Source organism: Neomonachus schauinslandi, chromosome 5, assembly GCF_002201575.2.
Source record: "Neomonachus schauinslandi chromosome 5, ASM220157v2, whole genome shotgun sequence".
Lineage (NCBI taxonomy): Eukaryota > Metazoa > Chordata > Mammalia > Carnivora > Phocidae > Neomonachus > Neomonachus schauinslandi.
This window is the reverse complement of record NC_058407.1, coordinates 31,478,923-31,501,000: the sequence shown is the minus strand read 5'-3', so window position 1 is coordinate 31,501,000 and position 22,078 is coordinate 31,478,923. Positions and strand designations below refer to the sequence as shown.

General features: G+C 34.1%; 1 protein-coding gene across 2 annotated transcripts in view; it reads left to right on the top strand.

Annotated features, from left to right (window-relative positions):
• The window catches only part of TMTC3 (transmembrane O-mannosyltransferase targeting cadherins 3), a 51,508-nt gene extending 37,636 nt beyond the window's left edge, over nucleotides 1–13,872 (top strand). For both annotated transcript variants that reach the window (XM_021687319.2, XM_021687318.2), the window contains exons 10-14: nucleotides 560–671; nucleotides 5,149–5,252; nucleotides 6,725–6,894; nucleotides 8,520–8,746; nucleotides 11,055–13,872. In XM_021687319.2, the coding sequence (XP_021542994.1) occupies nucleotides 560–671; nucleotides 5,149–5,252; nucleotides 6,725–6,894; nucleotides 8,520–8,746; nucleotides 11,055–11,869 (1,428 nt within the window). In that variant the 3' untranslated portion in view covers nucleotides 11,870–13,872. The remainder of the gene's footprint in view (nucleotides 1–559; nucleotides 672–5,148; nucleotides 5,253–6,724; nucleotides 6,895–8,519; nucleotides 8,747–11,054) is intronic.
• Nucleotides 13,873–22,078: the final 8,206 nt, after the last annotated feature.

The following is a 22,078-nucleotide window of genomic DNA, read 5'->3' as shown; positions in this document are numbered from 1 at the left end:
TCTGGATATATTACAAAATAATTACAGTAAGTTAACTTCTATCACCTCACATAGGTACAATTTTTTTCTTTTGATGAGAATTTCAAAGATCTACTCTCTTAGCAACTTTCAAATATACATTACAGTATTGTTAACTATAGTCTCCATGCTGTACATTATGTTCACAGAACTTATTTGTCTTATAATTGAAAGTTTGTGTCTTTGAGCACCTCACCCATTCATGGATGCCTCTGTGGAACACTCCATTCCTTATGGTATACCAAATAAATAACTGGAGTTGTATTTTTTGTTTTTTTTGTTGTTGTTTTTTTTTTTAAGATTTTTTTTATTTATTTATTTGACAGAGAGAGAATGAGAGAGAGAGCACATGAGAGTGGGGAGGGTCAGAGGGAGAAGCAGGCTCCCTGCCGAGCAGGGAGCCCGATGCAGGACTCGATCCCGGGACTCCAGGATCATGACCTGAGCCAAAGGCAGTCGTTTAACCAACTGAGCCACCCAGGCGCCCTGGAGTTGTATTTTTTAATTGTAATTAATTTCTATCTATGCTTATATATTGAAGGTAAATAAAAATAATGCCAAATTATGGAATAATGTGGGTCATGCTCTGGAAAATGAAAAGAACTTTGAGAGAGCTTTGAAATACTTCTTACAGGCTACCCATGTTCAGCCAGGTAAGCATTATTAATTAATAAAACTATTTGAATAGCTTCTTTTTAAAAACTTGATTATATTTGGGGATAATAAAGTAGAGTTTTTCATTTTCAGGCTTCATTCCAGGTGATATGAATACTATAGTGTTTGATGCTGCTTATTTTGAATTAGATTATATATTAGAGTTACTTAGACATTTAAGGAATTTTTTTTTTTTTAACATAGCAGAGTTGGGTGGTACTGATGAGCAATTTTGGTGGAATGATAGATGCAAAAGCCTGATAGGAGTGTGTTTAGGAGAGTGGGGGAAGAATAATTGGAGACAGTTGGTATTGAAAACTCTTAAAGAGTATCAATAGGAAATGGTGGTGTTGGTGGGAATGGAGTCAAGAGAAACTAAGTAGGATGATAGGGGTTTTTTGTTTTCAGTTTTAATGTGGGGGAAAAAGCATATGTGCAGCTAATCCACTGAGGCTGGGAAAAGTAATAATTCAAGATGGGGAGACAAATTACTGGATCATTGTCCTTAAATAGATGAGAAGAGATAAATAGAATTTGGTGCACAGGATAAGGACTTCATTCAGTCATAGGATAGTTAACGTATGGTAACAAGGAAGGCAAAGTACATAGATGTGGATATAGGCAGTCGAATAGATCACCTGGAGGAAGTTTCTGAAAATTGTCTTCTGTTTTGCTTCTGTTTTCTCATTGAAATAGAAAGCAGAGTCATCAGAGAGTGAGGAAGGAAGGGGTCGAAGTTCTGGAGATCTAAGTACAGGAGAGGGTGTGAAGTAGCTAACTAGGACAGTGCTTCACAAACTTGAATGTGCCCGTGAATCACACGGAGATGTTACAAATGCACGTTCTGATGGATAGAGGTTTAGAATAGAACCTGAAGTTCTGCATTTCTGAGTTCCCAAATGATGCTTAACCCATGGATCACACTTTTGGAAACAAGATATAGGAAAGTGTGTAGACTAGGAAAATGTATAATTGCCAAGCAGTTTTAACACCGTACTTGAGGTTAGGAATACTTTATTTAAATTTAAACTAGTTGATGTACTTAAATCCTTTTCTCTTATTACTTTACAGCTGAAATGGCACAGACATGGAGAATTCCGTTAAACAGGATTAGGGCTTTTTAAAATGTGTTATTACTAAACAAGAAACAGTTAAGGGAATGATTATAATGGATGAAGAATCTACGTTAAGAAGGGAGGTGAGGCAGGATTATAGGATCATTGATTTTAGATCTGAAGAATTGTTGGTGTCTGATCTAGCTAGAGCATCAGTATTTTTCAAGAGGCATTTTGAGTGTACAGAAATGTATTTCAGGATATGTACCAAACATGGTCCTCATCCACCAAAAGCCATCATTACTTTCCATTTAGAATGATGACCAAAAGGTACTCCCCCATCCCTCAACACACACACATCCCACACCCCGGTCACATTTCTAAATATCCTCAGAGGAGTGGGGAGTGGCAAACAATACCCACTATCTGTCTATTAGATATGAACTGTGGTCATTGAACTAACTAGTTAAAGGAAGATGGAGGTGAAAATCATTGGAAGAAAGGATATCAAAGGCCAAGTATTAGAAAATTTGTCTTTGTGGATTTTGAAACCACTAAGAATTATGAGAACCATGAAGAGCCAGGAGCTTAGACTCAGAGAATAGTGACTGCAGCAAAGAAGGATAGTCAATTATAATAGAGTTTAATGACCTGAAATTGAGAGACAAGTGATTTTAAGAAGGAGCAAGAGTTGTCTGGAAGTGTTAAAGATCACCAAGGACACGTACTCTTCCTCCAGGCCCAATGTTGCAAAGAATAAGAAAAAGAACACGGTCACTACTTGGACGAGCTACGTGTAAAAAACCATGTCCCCAAGGCGAAGCCAAATTTCAGTTAGAGAAAGGTTGAAGAGAAAATTGTAGAAATAAAACGAATTTCAGTTTTATCTTCCCTAGCTCTTTATGTAGTTTTTCTTGAAGTATATAGAGTACATATCCTTGGCTTCCTCACCTCTTTGCCTTTGTTCATGTTCTTCCTTGAGTCTAGAATTCCTCCCTTCTCCCTTGCCATCTACCTTCTACCATAGCCTATCCATCTTTTACAACCCATCTCACGTGGCTTCTCTTTAATAAACCTTGCTATCTCTCTAATTAGAAGCAAATACTGTTGGGCGCCTGGGTGGCTCAGTTGGTTAAGCGACTGCCTTCGGCTCAGGTCATGATCCTGGAGTCCCGGGATCGAGTCCCGCGTCGGGCTCCCCGCTCGGCAGGGAGCCTGCTTCTCCCTCTGACCCTTCCCCCTCTCATGTGCTCTCTGTCTCTCTCATTCTCTCTGTCTCAAATAAATAAATAAAATCTTAAAAAAAAAAAAAAAAAAAAAAAAAGAAGCAAATACTGTTAATCTTTAAAACCTCTTACAACTTCTATATGTTTCCTGTGATATTTATAACTTTCTGTTTAATACTGTATTGGATTTATTTGAATATTTATTAAAAATATGTATTTAAGGGGCACCTGGGTGGCTCAATCGGTTAAGCATCTGCTTTCGGCTCAGGTCATGATCCCAGGGTGCTGGGATTGAGCCCCGCATTGGGCTCCCTGCTCAGCGGGGAGCCTGCTTCTCCCTCTCCCTCTGCTGCTCCCCCTGCTTGTGTTCTCTCTCTCAAATAAATAAATTTTAAGAACCTGATTCCAGTGGGTATTAATTTGCCTTGTCTTTCATCCAAGTAGATAACCTCTTTCTTTTCTAAGATTTGTTGGGGCTGATATCAGTGACATTTTAAATACTTCGCTGATAATTTTACCTAAACTTCCAATTTCTTTGTTCTTAGGTTAAATTTCTTACTTTATAATTAATTTTTTCAGGTTCTTAGTTTTATCTAAGTAGCTTTCTGATCTCTATAATTAATGGTAAAGATTTATCTGATGTTAAAAAAAAATGAGCTATGTAAGAGCAAAGACTACCTACTCTTTTTCTACACATTTGGTAATACAGTGAACTTCAGCCTTGGCTCTACATCAGAACTGCCTTTGAAACTTTTTAAAAACACTTATGCAGGTCCTATTTCTATGGATTCTATTTTGCTAGAGCTAGGTGGCGCTAAGGTTATCGGAATTTTTAAAATTCGTAAGTATCCGGATTTGCAGCTAAGATTAGGAATGGTTTGCCTAAGCAATTTTTTTCCTTCTTTTTTTTTTCCTTGACCTCTCCTGAAACACCATGAGACTCAGCAATACGTCAGCAAAAACTCAACAAATCAAAAATCAAAAAATCAGTAACAACAAAAAAATCAACCGTTTCTTCCCAAGCTTGTCTCAGTTCTCTAACCAAACCTGTACTGCATGTGACAGTTTCTGTTCAGTGCACACAATTACCAGCCTGAAACATAATGTAGCAAGATCTTAGGACTGTTACTCTCCTCCTAGGGCAATGCCTAAGATACACATGCTTGGCTCCTGTGTGTCCTAGGATTTGCAGGCAGAGAATTATTTCATAGTTGCAAAATCCTTGGTGTCACAGGCAGGTAGTAATCGTGTCTTATCTGTTAGAGATTCATGCATGTTCAGTAAAATTCATCTGATTTAAGATCTCCCATCTTTCTGTCTTTATTCCAAACCTTTGAAATAGTTACTAGGAAATGTGTCCTAAAAGTAGTGTGCAATGAACCCGAATACTAACATCTTTCTTATTTAAATAGTGTATTTTTCTGTCCCTGAAAAAATTTGCTGAGAATTTGATTCTCCATATCAGAAAATTACACAGAAGTTTTAGACATACTGATAGTAACACAACCTTTTTAAAAGGTTAAAAAAAATAAATGTTTAAAAAAAAAACATAAATATGTAGGATTTATCATTTAAGAGAGATGGGCTGCTGCATCTTAAGTAATACTGGAGAATCCTGGTATTATACTTGCATTCCATCCACATTCACAAAAATTTTAAACAAAATCACAGGTGTTTTTTTTTTACAGTCCCTTTGCCTGTGTCCCACCATGGTGCATATTTGTTAGTTACAACACTGGAAATAGTTCTGAGAATCATGATGATCTTTTTCACTTGTAGATCTTTTCACTTTTAGAGTTGAGCCATACTTTTTGAGTGAATTCCAGAGCTATGCAATCAAGGAAATGGAAGCAAGCCATAGTATAGTATAGTAAAATCTAGTGAAGAGAAATGATAAACAAATTTCTTTATTACCTCTATATCTCTTGTCATGTCTTAGCCTTTCAAAGATCTATTCAAATAGTTTTTTTCATGTCATATGTGTATTTTCTGTCCTTACGGTATTAAATAATTTTCTAGGATAGCATTGATCATAAATTATAATAAATTGTGTTTAAAAGAACTTTAAAGAGTATGCAGGATCTGTTTACTGCTTTTGCATTTTTTTGCCTAATGGTTTTGTTGCTAGAAACATGTAGTTTACATTGAGTACTATTTAGTATATTTGCCAACAAATGATTTTTTTTAAATTTTAGATGATATTGGTGCCCACATGAATGTAGGAAGAACTTACAAAAATTTAAATAGAACCAAAGAAGCTGAAGAATCTTACATGATGGCTAAGTCACTGATGCCCCAAGTAAGTTGTCATTATTTATTCTTATTGTGTTATATCCACTGTATGTCCACACTGAATAGAATTACCTAGATGGAAAATCCTTATCTTTAATTTGTTGACATAAAAGTAAAGTATCCAACAAACCATTTATTACTACAAGGGTTTTTTTTAAGTTTTTATTTAAGTTCCAGTTAACACTGTAATATTTAGTTTCAGGTGTATAATACAGTGATTCAACACTTAAATACAAGTGCACTTCTTAATCCCCAATGCCTATTTCACCCATCTCTCCCTCCAGCCTCCCCTTTGGTAGCCATTTGTTCTCTATATTTAAGAGTCTGTTTCTTGGTTTGTCTTTCTTCTTTTTTTCCCTTTGCTAATTTGTTTTGTTTCTTAAATTCCACATACGAGTGAGATCATACGGTATTCGTCTTTCTCTGACTTACTTCACTTAGCATAATACTACAAGTTTTATAAAGGATTACATTTACTTTTCTAACTCAAAAAAATTTTCTGTAGAGTATGTTTAAAAAGTTTATAAAGTTATGAATTTTAGATATCCTTGATTAGAAGTTATCAATGAATTACATGACTTTAAATAAAGAGAATTTTACATATGTATATTAAGCACTAAATTAGCCTTTTGGCTAAGATCAAGTGATATTACAGTATAGCCTGGAAGTTGGAAAGCCAGATCTTGGCCTTGACCAGCTTCATCAGAAAAGATAGTTTATCCTGCACTACAGTTTTCTCCATGGTAGTATATCTTAATATTGTATTAATAATAATGATAATATTAAAATGAGTGGATGTAGTTTGATAAATGTCTTAAAAACAAAGTTGGACCACATGATATCTTAAGCACTATTTCAGTCATAAGATTCTAAAGTTAAATTGTGTTCAATATAAAATTTATCAGTTTATTATTTTCACTGAAAATTTGGGTCTATATATATTTTATAACCTTTGCTTAACCTGAATAATCAGTTAATAAGAGCATTTTATTTCCTAACTCTGCCAGACAAGTGAGGCTTTAGTATAACTCTGAATAAAATTAACCACCCTGTTGTCACAACCAGGAAATATTTTGCTGACAGCGTGGAAGTTGACATGGTGTAACAAATACACTAGACTGAAGGGAAGGAGACCTGAGTTCTTTCTGTTCTGGGTCTGATGCAAATATATTAACAGACTTTAGCCTCAAGAGTTTAGATTTATAGGACTTTATAAAATGATTCAAATAAATAAAATCTAACAATATTCTGTTGAGCTAGCATGAATGAAAAATATATCCTTTAATGCCACAAAATATTATTTTATTTACATTTTGTAAATACTGTAGGTGCTTTCACATTTTTATGACTTATTTTAATTTGGCAATAAAACTAGTACCATAACCTTTATATGTCATGTATATTTTAAGTAAGCCACTAGGAATACTTATTTTTTATTTTATTTGGTACTGAAATATCAAATTGTGTTCTTCTGAACAGATTATTCCTGGTAAAAAATATGCAGCCAGAATTGCCCCTAACCACCTAAATGTTTATATTAATCTGGCCAATCTTATTCGAGCAAATGAGTCCCGGCTGGAAGAAGCAGATCAGCTGTACCGACAAGCAATAAGCATGAGACCTGACTTCAAGCAGGCTTATATTAGCAGGTATTGTAGTTCTCTTTAAGCTATCATAGAAAATTAAAGCTACATCTGCAGTACATTTTGACTATCTGAACTAAATTGGCTTTTTTTTTCTTTTAGTAATCTTAGCAACCAAGAATATAGAAACAGCCTAGTTTAGACTTAATGATCAAATTTAATTGATTTGATTTGAAATTGGCAATAGTCTGTAACATGTAGTGGTAAACTTAGGTTTTATACGAAAGAAAGGGTAGAAACTCCTTTTTAGTTTCATTTGCTTCTTATGGTCACATTAATTTTTACTTAAAACACCTGAAACTTGCATTTTATGATAATTACTTCTAATATCCAACTCTCAAGAGCTTTCTGACAATTGATTCATTATTGATGCTTTTTACCAAAAAGAAACTTTTTAGTTGTCAGTAAAAAAAAAACTTTTGGCATCACATGTTAGAACTTAATGTATTTTCCCATGTAAGGATTATCATTTGTAGTATACTTGAGGAAAATTATAGGTGAAACTTCGTTTTGTAGCCTGGCCAAAAACGTAATCATAATTTATAATATTGCTCCTATGGGGAAAATGCATTCAGAAATCAGTAAGTTTTTGAGATAAAATCTGTTCATAAGTTGGAGGCTGTGTTGTTCAGCCTTATCCGGTGTTGAAATTAGCTAAGTTTAGTGGGGTTGCATATGTAAATAAAACCTGTGATGTGTTAATCTATGAAGAATTATTCAGTAATCTGCATTTAAAAAAAAAGCATTTTGGACAAACACATTCCAGAAGTTGCTTTAATTGAGAATATTAGTGGTTCATTTGATTTCATTCCTATGCTAATACTTAAGGAAATAATAGGATCATAATAAAAGTAACTCTCCTATCACTTCTCAAATTGATTTGCACATGACTTTTGTAAGCTTTCTAACAGAAAATAGAACCATATTAGAAAGGTTTGTAAAATGGTTTTTAAACTGTGATCCTCAGTTCCAGATGTGTTCCTCATAGGTATCTGCTGGTCGCACAAGTACCCTCCAACCCTTACCCAATCTTTAGCTTTTTAAATTCTTTTTTTGTTGTTTTGGGGAATTTTTTGTTTTGTTTTAATGACTGGCCATTTTATAAGAATACATTGTAGAAGAGTGAATTTATGTAAGAAAAGGTAAAATTTTCAAATGTTCTGCTCTTTATAAATGAGACTTAAAACATAGATTTGCATACTGGAATTTCCCCATCACCACTGTATTTATATTCATTCTTCAAATGCTGTTACTTGGTCTCCTGAAAAATTGATCTCTCATTCTTTTAATGTCATTTTTCTGATGTAGTCTAGTCTAGTCTGCCTTCTTTCAAGATGTACATAAAGAATATATTTTCTCTATCCCCCTTTATTGGATGCCTCCTCATATCTTACCCTTTAAAGGTCTTTCTCTAATAAATATTTGAAAACATAACCAAATTTGCTAAACTAATGAGTTCAGGTTTGAGGACATATTCAGATAGTTATTTTTGATGGAAAACTCTAAAAGCTTGGGTTAAAAGGGAAAAAAAAGCTGTGAGTATGTGGGAAAGCTTAAAACTTGTGAAAAATAATGTCTACAAATTGACATGGTAATGTGAGTAAAGCTTGTGTTTGATTTTTTTTCCGCAGAGGAGAATTGCTTTTAAAAATGAATAAACCTCTCAAAGCAAAAGAAGCATATCTTAAAGCACTAGAGCTGGACAGAAATAATGCAGATCTTTGGTACAACTTGGCAATTGTTCATATTGAACTTAAAGAACCAAATGAAGCCCTAAAAAATTTTAATCGTGCTTTAGAACTAAATCCAAAGCATAAACTAGCATTATTCAATTCTGCTATATTAATGCAAGAATCAGGTATGTTTTCTCAAAATGTTTCTATATTTAAACATATTGTTTGAAATATAATAAAATCTGAACTTACATTACCTGAGGCAAATGTTTTATGAGTGGATAGTTTGTATCAAAACTGTACATAAATTATTTCTAAGAATATTTAATATACTTGAAGTATGATTTTCAAGTAATATGCTCTAACACAATTGTTAGTTCTTTGGGTATATGTTAAGACTTATTTTTCAGGTAGTCTATTAAGCAGTGCCTTTTTAATCTATTTTGTCATTTTATATAAAGAAATAATCTCTTACATATATATATTATACTATATCCAAATAATCAGAACTTGCAAAATTTTTTATATAATTATTTCTGGGGAGACAAGAGCATTATATGTTTTAGGAAAAAAATGTATTTTCTCTTGATTTGTATGACCAAGTGCTTTTGGTATCATTTTATATCTAGTTTTATTTTCTGAGATATTGTAATTTCCTGTAATTTAACAAAACTAAATTATTCATGACAATAAATTAGGATCTTTGATATATGGGTATTTTAGTACTGCAACAGAAGGTGATATATATAATTTATAATCTTAATTTTTAGTTTGAAAAAAAATCTACATTTACATTTATTGAATTTTTTTTATTTTTTTATTTGTTTTTTTTTGCAAGAGAGAGAATGAGAGAGAGCACGAGAGGAAGGAGGGTCAGAGGGAGAAGCAGACTCCCTGCTGAGCAGGGAGCCCGATGTGGGACTCGATCCCGGGACTCCAGGATCATGACCTGAGCCGCAGGCAGTCACTTAACCAACTGAGCCACCCAGGCGCCCTACATTTACATTTTGTAGTTAAATCTTAGATACTTTTTAAAACCTTTTACAAAAAAAAAAAAAACAAAAAAATATCATAAAATCGTAGTATTTGAGTTAAAGAGGGTATTTGAGTTTACTTTTGCCGGTCTTCTATTTGTATATTAAGGATCAAATAGATCTAATAACTACACCAAATTTCACGTAGCTAGTTTAATAACTAGTTAAAGATAAGAACTTAAGCCTACTGATATATTTTATAATTTTTTTTATTCATCTTATTGTCAAAAGAATAGGAGATCTTTATGGCTGGTATTCAAAACCTAAATTTAGAGAAAGGCTAATATTTTTGTATTTAGCTAACCTTGGTAATCATGAAAAATGCCCATTTTTCTTTTTTTTTTCTTTTTTCTTTTTTTCTTTTTTTTTTAAAGATTTTATTTATTTATTCATGAGAGACAGAGAGAGAGAGGCAGAGGGAGAAGCAGGCTCCCAAGGAGCAGAGAGCCCGATGCGGGACTCGATCCCAGGACCCTGGGATCATGACCTGAGCCGAAGGCAGACGCTTAACCATCTGAGCCACCCAGGCACCCAAAAAATGCCCATTTTTCAACACAAGATTGTACCCTAAGATTTGTAGTTGTGGAACTTGAGTTTTTTTGTATTTATTTGCAATAGAAATTATCTCAAATATTTGTTTCTGGAATCCTAATTTATATTTAAATATATAAGCTTTATGTTTAATGGTATTTTTTTTTACCTTTGAAAGTCCTAAAAAATTTGAAGTAATATATAAGATAATCTGATTTTGTAAGACTGAAGCATTTTGTTTATCCAATAATAGTTACTATTTCCTGAGCTTTTTTACATATGTCTCATGTAATTCTTAGAAAATTCATCAGGCTGGAGCCCCTGGGTGGCTCAGTCGTTAAGTGTCTGCCTTAGGCTCAGGTCATGATCCCAGAATCCTGGGATCGAGCCCCACATCGGGCTCTCCCTATTTGCACGCACACATGTGCACTCTCTCTTTCTCTCTCTCTCAGCAAATAAATAAAATCTTAAAAGAAAAAGAAAAAAGAAAATATGGCAGGCTAACCCAGAGAAGTTAAATGGTTTGTTTAATGAGTAAAGTCATAGTGTTAACAGAATCAAGATTGAATACATGTCATTGTAGGCAAATCCAGTGCCTGTTCCTCTTAATTGCATAATCTTCCTCTACTCCCAGTTTGATTCTAAACTATAAAGAGATATTTTGCCCCTTCAGGTTTTTGAGGCACTCTTGCTGTCTTAAAGGAAAGGAAATGAGCTATCATTTCAGTGTTTCAAGCACACTGTCTTTCCTGTGAAACCCTTGAGTTTTTTGCTTTCTACTTTTTGATTTAGGTACAGAGATTAGTTGTTTTGATGCTGTCTTTTTCTAATCTAACTAGATAAATACTGAAAGTGGCTTTTGTTCCTCAGACTTAATTCATTTGTTAACAATATGTGTTTTTTTTCTTTTAAAAAAAATTATTCTTAGGTGAGGTTAAACTCAGACCAGAAGCTAGAAAACGACTTCTAAGCTATATAAATGAAGAGCCACAAGATGCTAATGGTTATTTCAATCTGGGAATGCTTGCCATGGATGACAAAAAGGACAGTGAAGCAGAAATGTGGATGAAGAAAGCCATAAAATTACAAGCCGATTTCAGAAGTGCTTTGTTTAATCTGGCTCTCCTGTATTCTCAGACAGCAAAGGAATTAATGGCTTTGCCAATTTTGGAAGAGTTACTCAGACACTATCCTGATCATATCAAGGGTCTTATCTTAAAGGGAGACATTCTGATGAATCAAAAGAAAGATATACTTGGAGCAAAAAAATGTTTTGAAAAGATTTTGGAGATGGATCCAAGTAATGTGCAAGGAAAACACAATCTTTGTGTTGTTTATTTTGAAGAGAAGGACTTACTAAAAGCTGAAAGATGCCTGGTTGAAACATTGGCATTAGCACCACATGAAGAATATATTCAACGCCATTTGAATATAGTCAGGGATAAAATTTCCTCATCTGGTTTTGCAGAACAGCCAGTATCCCCAGCTGGTAAGACCTCAGGTGTAGAAGGAGACAAAATTCCAACTGAAAATGTAAAAGAAGTAAGAAGTGAACCTAGACCTACACAGATCATAAAACCAAGTGATAATAAAAGTCAGTCTAAATCCAATAAACTATTAGGAAAAAATACAGACAAAGAGACCCCCCACAAAACAACAAAGGAAATCAAAGAAATTGAGAAGAAAAGAGTTGCTGCTTTAAAAAGACTAGAAGAGATTGAACGTATTTTAAATGGTGAATAGCATTATTTATCATGTCACAATGTCCTCAAAGAAGTTCAGTCTATCTTATGTGATTGCTTATTCTGGGAGCTTTGAAAAATAGCAAGTATACACCTAACAGTCTATCATGAGCTGCCTCTACATAGGATCAAAATGCGATTTTCATTAAAGACCTATCTTACCCCAGGGTATGTATTGTATAAGATATGACAGTTTTCTGAGTTTTGGTGACTATGGCAGAAATATTAAATTACAGTTTGCAAATTTATATCTTTTATACGGAAGGAAGATTTCTTCTGCAGAGTAATCTTGACTACTCTCAATTAAAAATAATCTGAAGCCTGAATGATAGTCCCTTGTGGGCAAATTCAACATATGCTGGTTTATTCTATGAATTTGCATTTATTAGTTGACTTCATTACCTTCTGTTGGAATCTGATTATGGATTGAAAACGCTTATGAACACATTCTTTTTTCTTTGGTAATTTCTGTTTAACCGAGGGACTTTGCACCACAAAAGAATACTGGCTTCCTTTATATTGTATTCTTTTGTTGATTTTTAGAAGGAAAGCCAGATGAAACTTCTTAAAATAAGTCTTATGACATGTTAGCTTAAGAATGTATTTTCATAATTGTGTGCTTTGTCCTTAACTTTACTCTGAAATGCAGCTTTTAATCAGGTAAAGTTTTAAGTATAAAGATACATATACACACACGCACATTTCTAATGGTGCTCATATATACTGTATTTGTATTTTTTTACATGCTGAGAGTTCCACAGCATGAACCACATAATCATGACTATCTTTGAATTTTTACTCCCCAAACTATTCATGTTTATTAGGATCTTAGTCATACTGAAAAAGTCCCAGTAACTATAACTTTAAACCTTTTGAGTTAAAACATAGTTTCTCTTTCATCCTAGTGTTATTTCTCTAGTGTTATTTGAATTTTAATTGTTCCAGAAACACACCTTAATCATTCTTAGATACCTTAAGCAACTAAATTGAGTTCTCTTTAACTGAAGGCAAAACAATATGACAAAGTTTTGTCATCTTCCTATGGTGTATATTTTTATTAAATATTTATTTTGACTACTGAGCTTTCATAAAAATTTTAAAGCTGTTTAAATTCCATCAACTATGGAAAACAAATTGCTATTACATTTTCCTATATATGCATATATTACAATTCAACCAAAATTTCATCATTTTGGCCTGCTCCCCAGCTATAAAAGGTAATTAGCCTTGTATAGGATTAATAGTCAGTTGGTTTTAGCAAATTTAAACCTGAAAACTGTTAAGTTGAAGGGTAGACATAAACTTATTAATTTATCTCTGACTTTTTTTTTAGTTAAAATACATTTCAAATGAGTTTTATAATACCTGATAAGTTGGTTTTAATTTAAAATGTTAAAGCTCAAGCTATCATCCTGGGATAGTAACTAATTTCTAATTATGCAGAATTTCAAAAACTGTATTTCTGTTCCTTTAACTAATTTCTAATTATGTATATTTGAAAAATCATATTACTGTAAGTTTTTATAAAGAAATATTTTATAAATAGGTCACAAGGAAACATGGTCTACATTAAAGACCCACTCGTACTAGGTTCCCTGAGGTTGTGCCGTAAATTATTTTTTAGGCAATTTAAATCAAGCACTGACACCAATCATAGTTCATTTTTGATTTAGAGATTCTGTTCAGCATTAAAGCAATATCCAGTTTCAGTTTTTAAATTACAGCTTTGTGACTCCAGATATAAGATGGAGAATACCTCATATACTATGACTTGAAAAACGAAATCTGTGTTAATCTTAGGTTCTGTCCACATATCTTGAGAAAAAGTTTCTGAGTTTGATCTCTTCTGTTATACTATCAAGTGAAGATAAATCAGAAAAGTAGAAGGGAATCTTACGTAACAGCAGATCGTAATAAGCTTTGAGTAGTATTTTAATAAAATTATGTAACTATTCAAAAGATAAAAAATATATTGTTATCCAATGACTTTTATAGAAAAAAGAATTCCTCCTTATTTGCACTTAGAACAATGCCTATCATGTAGGAAGTGCTCATATTTGAATTTTAAATATTTTATTTAAATCAAATCCACCCTGATTAGTAATTTTTCCAAATTAATGTTCCTCAACCCTCACTTCATATTAGAATCATCTGGAGGACTCTTTAATATTGACCCCAACCCACAACAATTTAATCTGAATTTCTTAGGAAGGGAGCCATGTGTCCATTTTCTTAAAGTTCTCAGAGTGATTCTAATTTGTAGTCAGAGTTAATGATCACTGCTCTGAATTAGTTCAAGGAAATCCTCTTACCTCTCCTATACTAACTTTTTAAATTACTATCATAAACCAGTAAGTTTTGATGTTTTAATGAATATGCTCTTCTGATAACTAGTATTTATTTTACCTTAAGTACCATCAAGCTTGTTTATGTGAAATTGATTATTCTCTTTAAACTCATAGTAGAAATTTTATTCAAGCTGTTCAAATGAAAAAAGGTAATAGATTTTTCCCTCCACTTTGGAACTGCCTTTTTGGGGAAGTGGATGGTAGGGACATTTTAACCCAGCTCACTAACCTACAGTTCAGAGTTGTGAGCATCTGTATGTTTGGAAAAGAAAGCATATTATTGCTTTGTGTGCTGGTAAAGGGATGTAGTTTTAGTTCTCACTGTTTGCAAAAGAATCTATTCCCTAGGAGTTCTAGAAAAGCTTTGACAATCCCCAAGGGGCAATTATATTACTTTTTCACTACTTCTCAGAAGGAAGAATTAAATTTTTCTCTTACTGCTCCTATATGGATTTCGTTATTAACATTCAGAATTAGGAATTTTATCTTGAAATTATCCCAGTAAGTAATTTCATGAAGCTAATGACTCAGAGGATAAAACAATTATGTTTGCAATTTTGTGTTTACTTTTATGTAAATATTTAGTATGTGAATTACACAATTCTAATAAAACCTCATGCCTTTTCATTACATCTAATTTGAGCTCTCAACTTCATGTTACAGAATACTTCTTTGAAGATGCTTTAATGAAAACTATTATGAAAATATATAGATTTGTATGTCAGTTTCTACTTCAGAAATCCATATATTTGTCATATTTATTTTTTTAAAAAACCTAATTATTTGCATGACTAAATGGTATTTAAAATGAACCCCCCAAAATATCTGGTACCTTTGTCCAAAATTTTGTCTGTTAGGAGCTGTCAGCCATCCATGTTAAGGGTTTATAAGAAAATAGTTTAAAATTATATGCATTTTATATTACTGTCGTGTCTGTGTGTACCATATTTCTAAATATTCAGTATAAAATTGATACTTTTAAAACCTTCACTTGAATTGCCTTTTAGTGTTCAAATGAAAAGTAAAATAGCGTGTCAAGAGATTTCTGCCTCCTTAAAAGCAGAAGAGCTGGTGGATAGTTTTATTAGCAATGATCTGAGAAAGGCATGTGTTAAATTAGTTCCAACAGTGATACATTTTTAATCCTTAAGTGACAGAAACTAAAGAAAATGAGACAATTAAATTCAGACATGGAATTTTATACACATAAGTAGAAGTCACTGTAGTGAAATAATTAGGAGTCTAAGTTATGGATCTGTCTGGATTCAAATCCTGGTTCCACCCTTACTAGTGTAGCTTAGGGGAATTATTTAACCTATAATTCCTTGGGGGGGGGTGTGTGTGTGTATCCTATTGTGTGTGTGTATATATTGTATATGTATATAATATATATTGTATACACACACACACACAATATATCCTACTGTATAAGCTGGCAGGTATCTTTGTAACTATAAATAGTGCATGCTCAACCATGTACATTGTAAATAGCCTTTATCAAACATGTTTGACAAGGACCTTCATTAACATCACTTAGTAAATTGTGATAAACAAAAGCCATGATTTATTTGATGTTATTGGCTTAATTTTTTTTCATGTGGCACCAAGAATGAAATGGTTTACAGCTATAACCAAGCTGTAGTACTGATCTGTCCATCCAGTGTTGTCTTTATTTTGATTGTGATTTGGTAATATTTCATTGTCAGATTGGAAAACTGAAAGAAAAAAAACAGAATGGTTTTAGTTTTGCTGAAGACTGACCTTTTTAATGGACAGCTTTCCTAACAAGTGATTATTAACTTTTATCAGGTGTTAACATCTGTTTCAGAACATGGTAGTATGTTTACATGTCAGAAGTTTTGTTTAACTCTGACTTTTCTAAGTTGATTTGTTTAAATAAATTCAGCAAATGGAAAATATATTTATATTAAATATATTAATATATTTAAATTGTTTAGAATAGTTCTTGGTATATAGTAAATGAGAGATGTTAATTATTAATTTAATCATAGGGCTTTGGTAAGTAGTAAATAATAGATGTTAATCATTAATGTAATCATAAGGCTTAGGCTTGCATTTGATGCATATGATTTGCTTTTAAATGTGTTAGCAGAGATAATGTCAATGTTGGTCATATAGCAAACAGATTATTAGATATTTAATATTAATGCTTGTTCCTTAGCCATCTAAGCCAATAAGTATATAGATAGCCTAAAATAAAATCTATTTATTGAATATTAAATTTATAAATCGAATATAATCATTAAAATGCAGAAATGAGAACTCAGACACCTTAAATCTATAGTACCTTGTTCTTTTGCTATTCACTGCCATCAGGGAGGTAGCATAAGATAAAATATTAATGTCTAAAAGTCTCTGAAGACTTGATCTCAGGTAAATTCATGTCCTTTGGAATCTCCTTTCTTCATGACTAACATTTCTGTGACTATACCAATGGATAGCATATTTCCAATCAAGTAGTATTTTTTTTAAAGATTTAATTTTTTGAGAGAGAACACAAGCAGGGGGAGCGGCAGAGGGAGCGGGAGAAGCAGACTCCCCACTGAGCAGGGACCCTGACGTGGGGCTCAATCCCAGGACCCTGGGATCATGACCTGAGCCGAAGGCAGATGCTTAACCAACTGAGCCACCCCGGCACCCCTCAAATAGTATTTTTATTCTATAAGAACCTGATAACTTCAATTTTTACCTTAAGCAAAATACTCCTCACCAAACCATTCTAGTTTGCCCTTAAAGATTTTCATGGTTAAAACTCAAGTCTTCTTTACTCCTTCCTTCCCCCATTGCTTTAGTTTCTGGTATTAGGAAAGTCATCTGATTAATCCATACTAAACTACAAATGATAGGTGGTAGATCTTGTTAGTCATCTCAACAGTTAACTCAAGTGCATCTCTTTCTTTGTAAGTTGCAAGCAGTATGGTGGGAGTTATTTGAAGGATGTAGAGTTTCTCCACCATTCTGCCTATCTAAGCAAAGAATTGAGAGAGACCACAAAAAGGTTTTGTAACTGCAAGAAGGCCACTTCTGACCAGAGTCCTGTTTTTGATGGGCACTGGCAGGCCAGGTAACTGCCTTTTGGGAGTGAAATCAGAGTAATCAAACTGTCAACACTATTGGGCATAAGTCCAATTCTGCTATCTGTAAAGTTAATTCCTGGGCAGTGAGTATACAGATCTTGTTTGATTTACAATGGAATTACATACCAATAAACCCATTGTAAGTTGAAAATACTGTTATTTAATACATCTAATGTACTGATCTGGGATCAAGTCCCACATTAGGCTCCCTGCTCAGCGGGGAGTCTGCTTCTCACTCTGCCCCTCCTACTCATTCTCTCAATTGCTCTCTTTCAAGTAAATGAAATCTTTTTTTTTTTTTTAAGATTTTATTTATTTATTAGAGAGAGAGACACGGCGAGAGAGGGAGCACAAGCAGGGGGAGTGGGAGAGGGAGAAGCAGGCTTCCCGCGGAGCAGGGAGCCCGATGCGGGGCTCAGTCCCAGGACACTGGGATCATGACCTGAGCCGAAGGCAGATGCTTAACAACTGAGCCACCCAGGCGCCCCGTAAATGAAATCTTAAAAGATTAAAGGACTAATATATAGCAGTAGTTAAAATGAATGTAAAATAAATTAAACCTAACAAGCTCTTAGAGTTCAATTTTTTATGTTTTAGTTATATTCAATTAAGTTTTATATAATATTTATTTTGAATTATAAATATAAGGTCCAAAAACATTGTCTATGAAACACTTCTAAATAGAAAAGTCAAAGTAAGTCAGAAAGTCTTAAGCAATCCTGGGTAGCAATTTTAATACATGAAAAAACAGTTCATGCCAAAAGAAAAGGGAAAATGAATGATGAATACTAGTAAAAGGAATACTAGAATAAGAAGAGATGTCCATCTTTTTTTTTTTTTTTAAAGATTTTATTTATTTTACAGAGAGCACAAGCAGGGGGAGCAGCAGAGGGAGAGAGAGAAACAGGTTCCCCAATGAGCAGGGAGCCCAATGCAGGGCTCTATCCCAAGACCCTGGGATCATGACCTGAGCCGAAAGCAGATGCTTAACCAACTGAGCCACACAGGCACCCCAGAAGAGACGTCCCATCATAAACACGTGTCAATGATACAACCTAAAAATAAGCAACAACAAATAGTACAGGGAAATAGATAAATCAGAAATTGTAACTGGAGATTTTAACAAAATCCTCTGAGAGACTAATGGATCAAGCAGAGAAAAAACCTGAAGACCTAAATAACCTTGGAAGTATTAAATTTATATAGAATTTCACTTCACACAATATGCATTATTTCCTAGCACATAAGGAATATTCACAAAAATACTCTATATATCAGACCATAAAGGAAACCTAAGTAAATTCCAAGACTATCCTCTTTGATAAGAATGCAAATATTCATAGCAGCTTTATTCATGGGAACACAAACTGGAAACAACCCAAATGCTCATAAGCATATAAATGGATAAATTTTGATATATTCAAGCAATGAAATACTCTTCAGCAATTAAAAAAAATTGTACTTTTGAGCAAAAAGAAGCCATGCACAAAAGAGTACACTATATATGATTTCATTTATATGAACTCCCAGAACAGACTAATCTACCATGGATATCTTTGCAGGAACAAAGGAAGCCAAAGGAACTTTTTAGGGTGATAGAAATATTCATGGCCCAATAATTGCACTCTGAGGTTTATTGACAAAAGAAATACATCTACAGGTGCACTAAAAGATATAAGAATGTTCTTAGGGTTAATTGTGTAAGCCCCAACCTTGAAGTAATCAAAATAGTCACGAAATTGGGGCACCTGAGTGTATCAGCTGGTTAAGCGTCTGCCTTTGGCTCAGGTCGTGATCCCAGGGTCCTAGGATTGAGCCCCGCATCGGGCTCCCTGCTCAGGGGGGAGTCTGCTTCTCCCTCTGCCTCCCCTCCCCCTCCCGGCTAGTGCTCTCTCTCTCAAATAAATAAATAAAATCTTTAAAAAAAAAAAAACCTTCAAAATACTCATGAAAAATAGACAAGATATTTGTTATAGTCATACAATGAAATGCTATGAATATATAATGAATATGCATTAACCACTACTACATGAAGCAACATGGATGGATCTCACAAATATAATATTGGATAAAGCCAAACACAAAAGATACTACTGTTACAATTCTTAATATGAAGCTCAAAAACTGGCAAGATGAATTTGTGCTATTAAAGTGATGACAGTGGTTACCCTAGGAAAGGAAATAGGATGTTTATTGGAAAGGAATGTGAAGGTGGGCATCTATGTTCTGGTATTCTCTTTCTTGATCTGGGTTATATTTGCACAGATAGGTTCAGTTTTTGGCAATTCAGGATATATGCCTTTTTCTAGATGTATATATTAAACTTCAAAAAAGTATAATATTAAAAGATGTATTTAAGGAAATGGAAAAATACAATAAAAATTTATGTAGTTCAGGGGCACAGGTGAAACATATACAAAAGAATTCTACAATCATAATTTAGTGATAACTATCAAATACAGAGGATGACTGGAAGAATGTCCAATAGAATATTTTTAAAACAGCTTTATTGAGATATAATTGACATAATGAACTCATATTTAAAGTGTACAGTGTGTTAAATTGACACACATACACACCTGTGAAACCATTACCATAATCGTGATAGTGAACGTACACACTTACCAGAATTTCGTCATGCCCTTTGTAATCCCTCCAGTCCCACCACTCCTCTCCAGCCCTGTCCCTAAAACCACTGATGTGCTTTCTGCCTCTATAGATTAGTTTACCTTTTCTACAATTTTATATAATGGCATCATACATGATTTGTCTGGCTTTTCACTCTGCAATGGACTAAATGTGCCTACTACCCCCCATTCATATGTTGAAGTCCTAACCCTTAATATGATATTCAGAGGTGGAGCCCTTGGGGGTATTTAGGTTTAGATAAGGTTATTAACAGTGGGGCCCCCAGGATGGGATTAGTGTTTTTATAAGAAGAGGAAAAGAGATCAGAGCTCTCTCTCTCCCCACCTTATGAGGTGGCCATCTGCATGCCAGGGGGAGAGTTCTCACTGTGAGAGAGTACCTCTGGCACTTTGTTCTTGGACTTCTCAGCCTCCAGAACTATCAGAAATGTCTATTGTTTAAGCCACCCAGACTGTAACATTTTGTTATAGAAACCCAAACTAAGACACACTCAATAATTATTTTTAGTTTCATTAATCAACAGTTTATTACCAAGTAGTATTACATTATATGGATATACTGTGGTCTTTATCCATTCTTTGGTTGATGGGCATACAAATGCAATTTATCTGGACCAGTGATTTTTATTTTCTCCTGTAGGCATTATGTATTTTTCAAATACAAATCAATAAAAATGTTTTAATTCTATTTGTAATGCACATTTTCTGACTGTCTATATTCAATTTACTCCACTTTTACTAATGGTCATTTGGGGATTTAGTCTTTCCTCATAATTAGCGCATGTGTTTTGGAGGTGTGGAGGCCAGAGCATGGGGCTTAGACCTATCATTAACCGCTTGGTATTAATCCATCTACTGTGATTCATTTAGGAATGAGAATGTAACCAAATCAAAGCCCATGAAATGACCCATGATTTTGCTAACACTTCACTGACTTAAAATGAGAAAGAATGTAAGTTTAACATTGTGGCAACCATTTTCTCACCGTAAGGAGAGATCCTCTATGAGCATAGAGCCAGGATAGAGTAGCAGATCATAGAGGCAAAAAATTAGGGCACAGTGGGTGGGTATTATTCTAATTAGAGACCTGGTCAAGCTACATCTGGAAAGACAATAAGATAAACAAAGTGGAAGCAGCTTGAACCAAATTTGAGTGGTTGTGCCAACTTTTGAAAGGAACTATACTTCGTATGTAGTCGCCAAGCTCATGAAGGGCAGCATGCGTCTCTCAATCCCAGACTTTAAAACAGTTTTGATTAAGTATAAGCAAAATAACTGGTTAAATTGTCCACTGTGTGTCTTGTGCTGAAGAAGGCAACAGGACAAGGGAATTTGTTTTGAAAAATTCATGGTAGAGCCTTCAGTAAGGTCAAATAAGGATGAGAAAGTTTTAAGTTGGATCTGTTCCATCTGAAAACAAATCAGAAAATTGTTTTGTATAAGGATCCTTTACTTGCAGTCTGAAATCTGAGATAGCTGCAAGTACAGTTAATTGGGTTGGAAAAGCCAAGTTTTTTGCCCCAGGCTACCATTGACTCAAGCAAAATCAGAGGTGGGAGACTTAGCAAGAATGTTAGTTGAGAAAAGATTCTTGTATCTCAGGCCACTCCCACATACTTCCATTTAAGCAGTCATTGTCCAAGAAGGGGATGAATTACTCCCATTGAGAATATGCAGTTCAGGGGAACAGATACAAAAAACCAACCAAAAAACAAAACCATTCAGCTCAGGACTAAAGTGATTGGTAGTACATTGTGGCTCTATTAATGTCCTAGGACTGCTGTAAGAAAGTACCACAGGGCACCTGGGTGGCTCAGTTGGTTAAGCAACTGCCTTCGGCTCAGGTCATGATTCTGGAGTCCCGGGATCGAGTCCCACATCGGGCTCCCTGCTCGGCAGGGGGTCTGCTTCCCCCTCTGACCCTTCCCCTCTCATGCTCTCTGTCTCCCATTCTCTCAGATAAATAAATAAAATCTTAAAAAAAAAAAAAAAGTACCACAAACTTGGATGGCTTAAAACAGAAATTTATTATCTCACAGTTCTGGAGGCTGGAAGCCTAAAATCAGGGTGTTAGCAGTGTTGGTTACTTCTGGGAGCACTAGAAGAGAATCTGGGC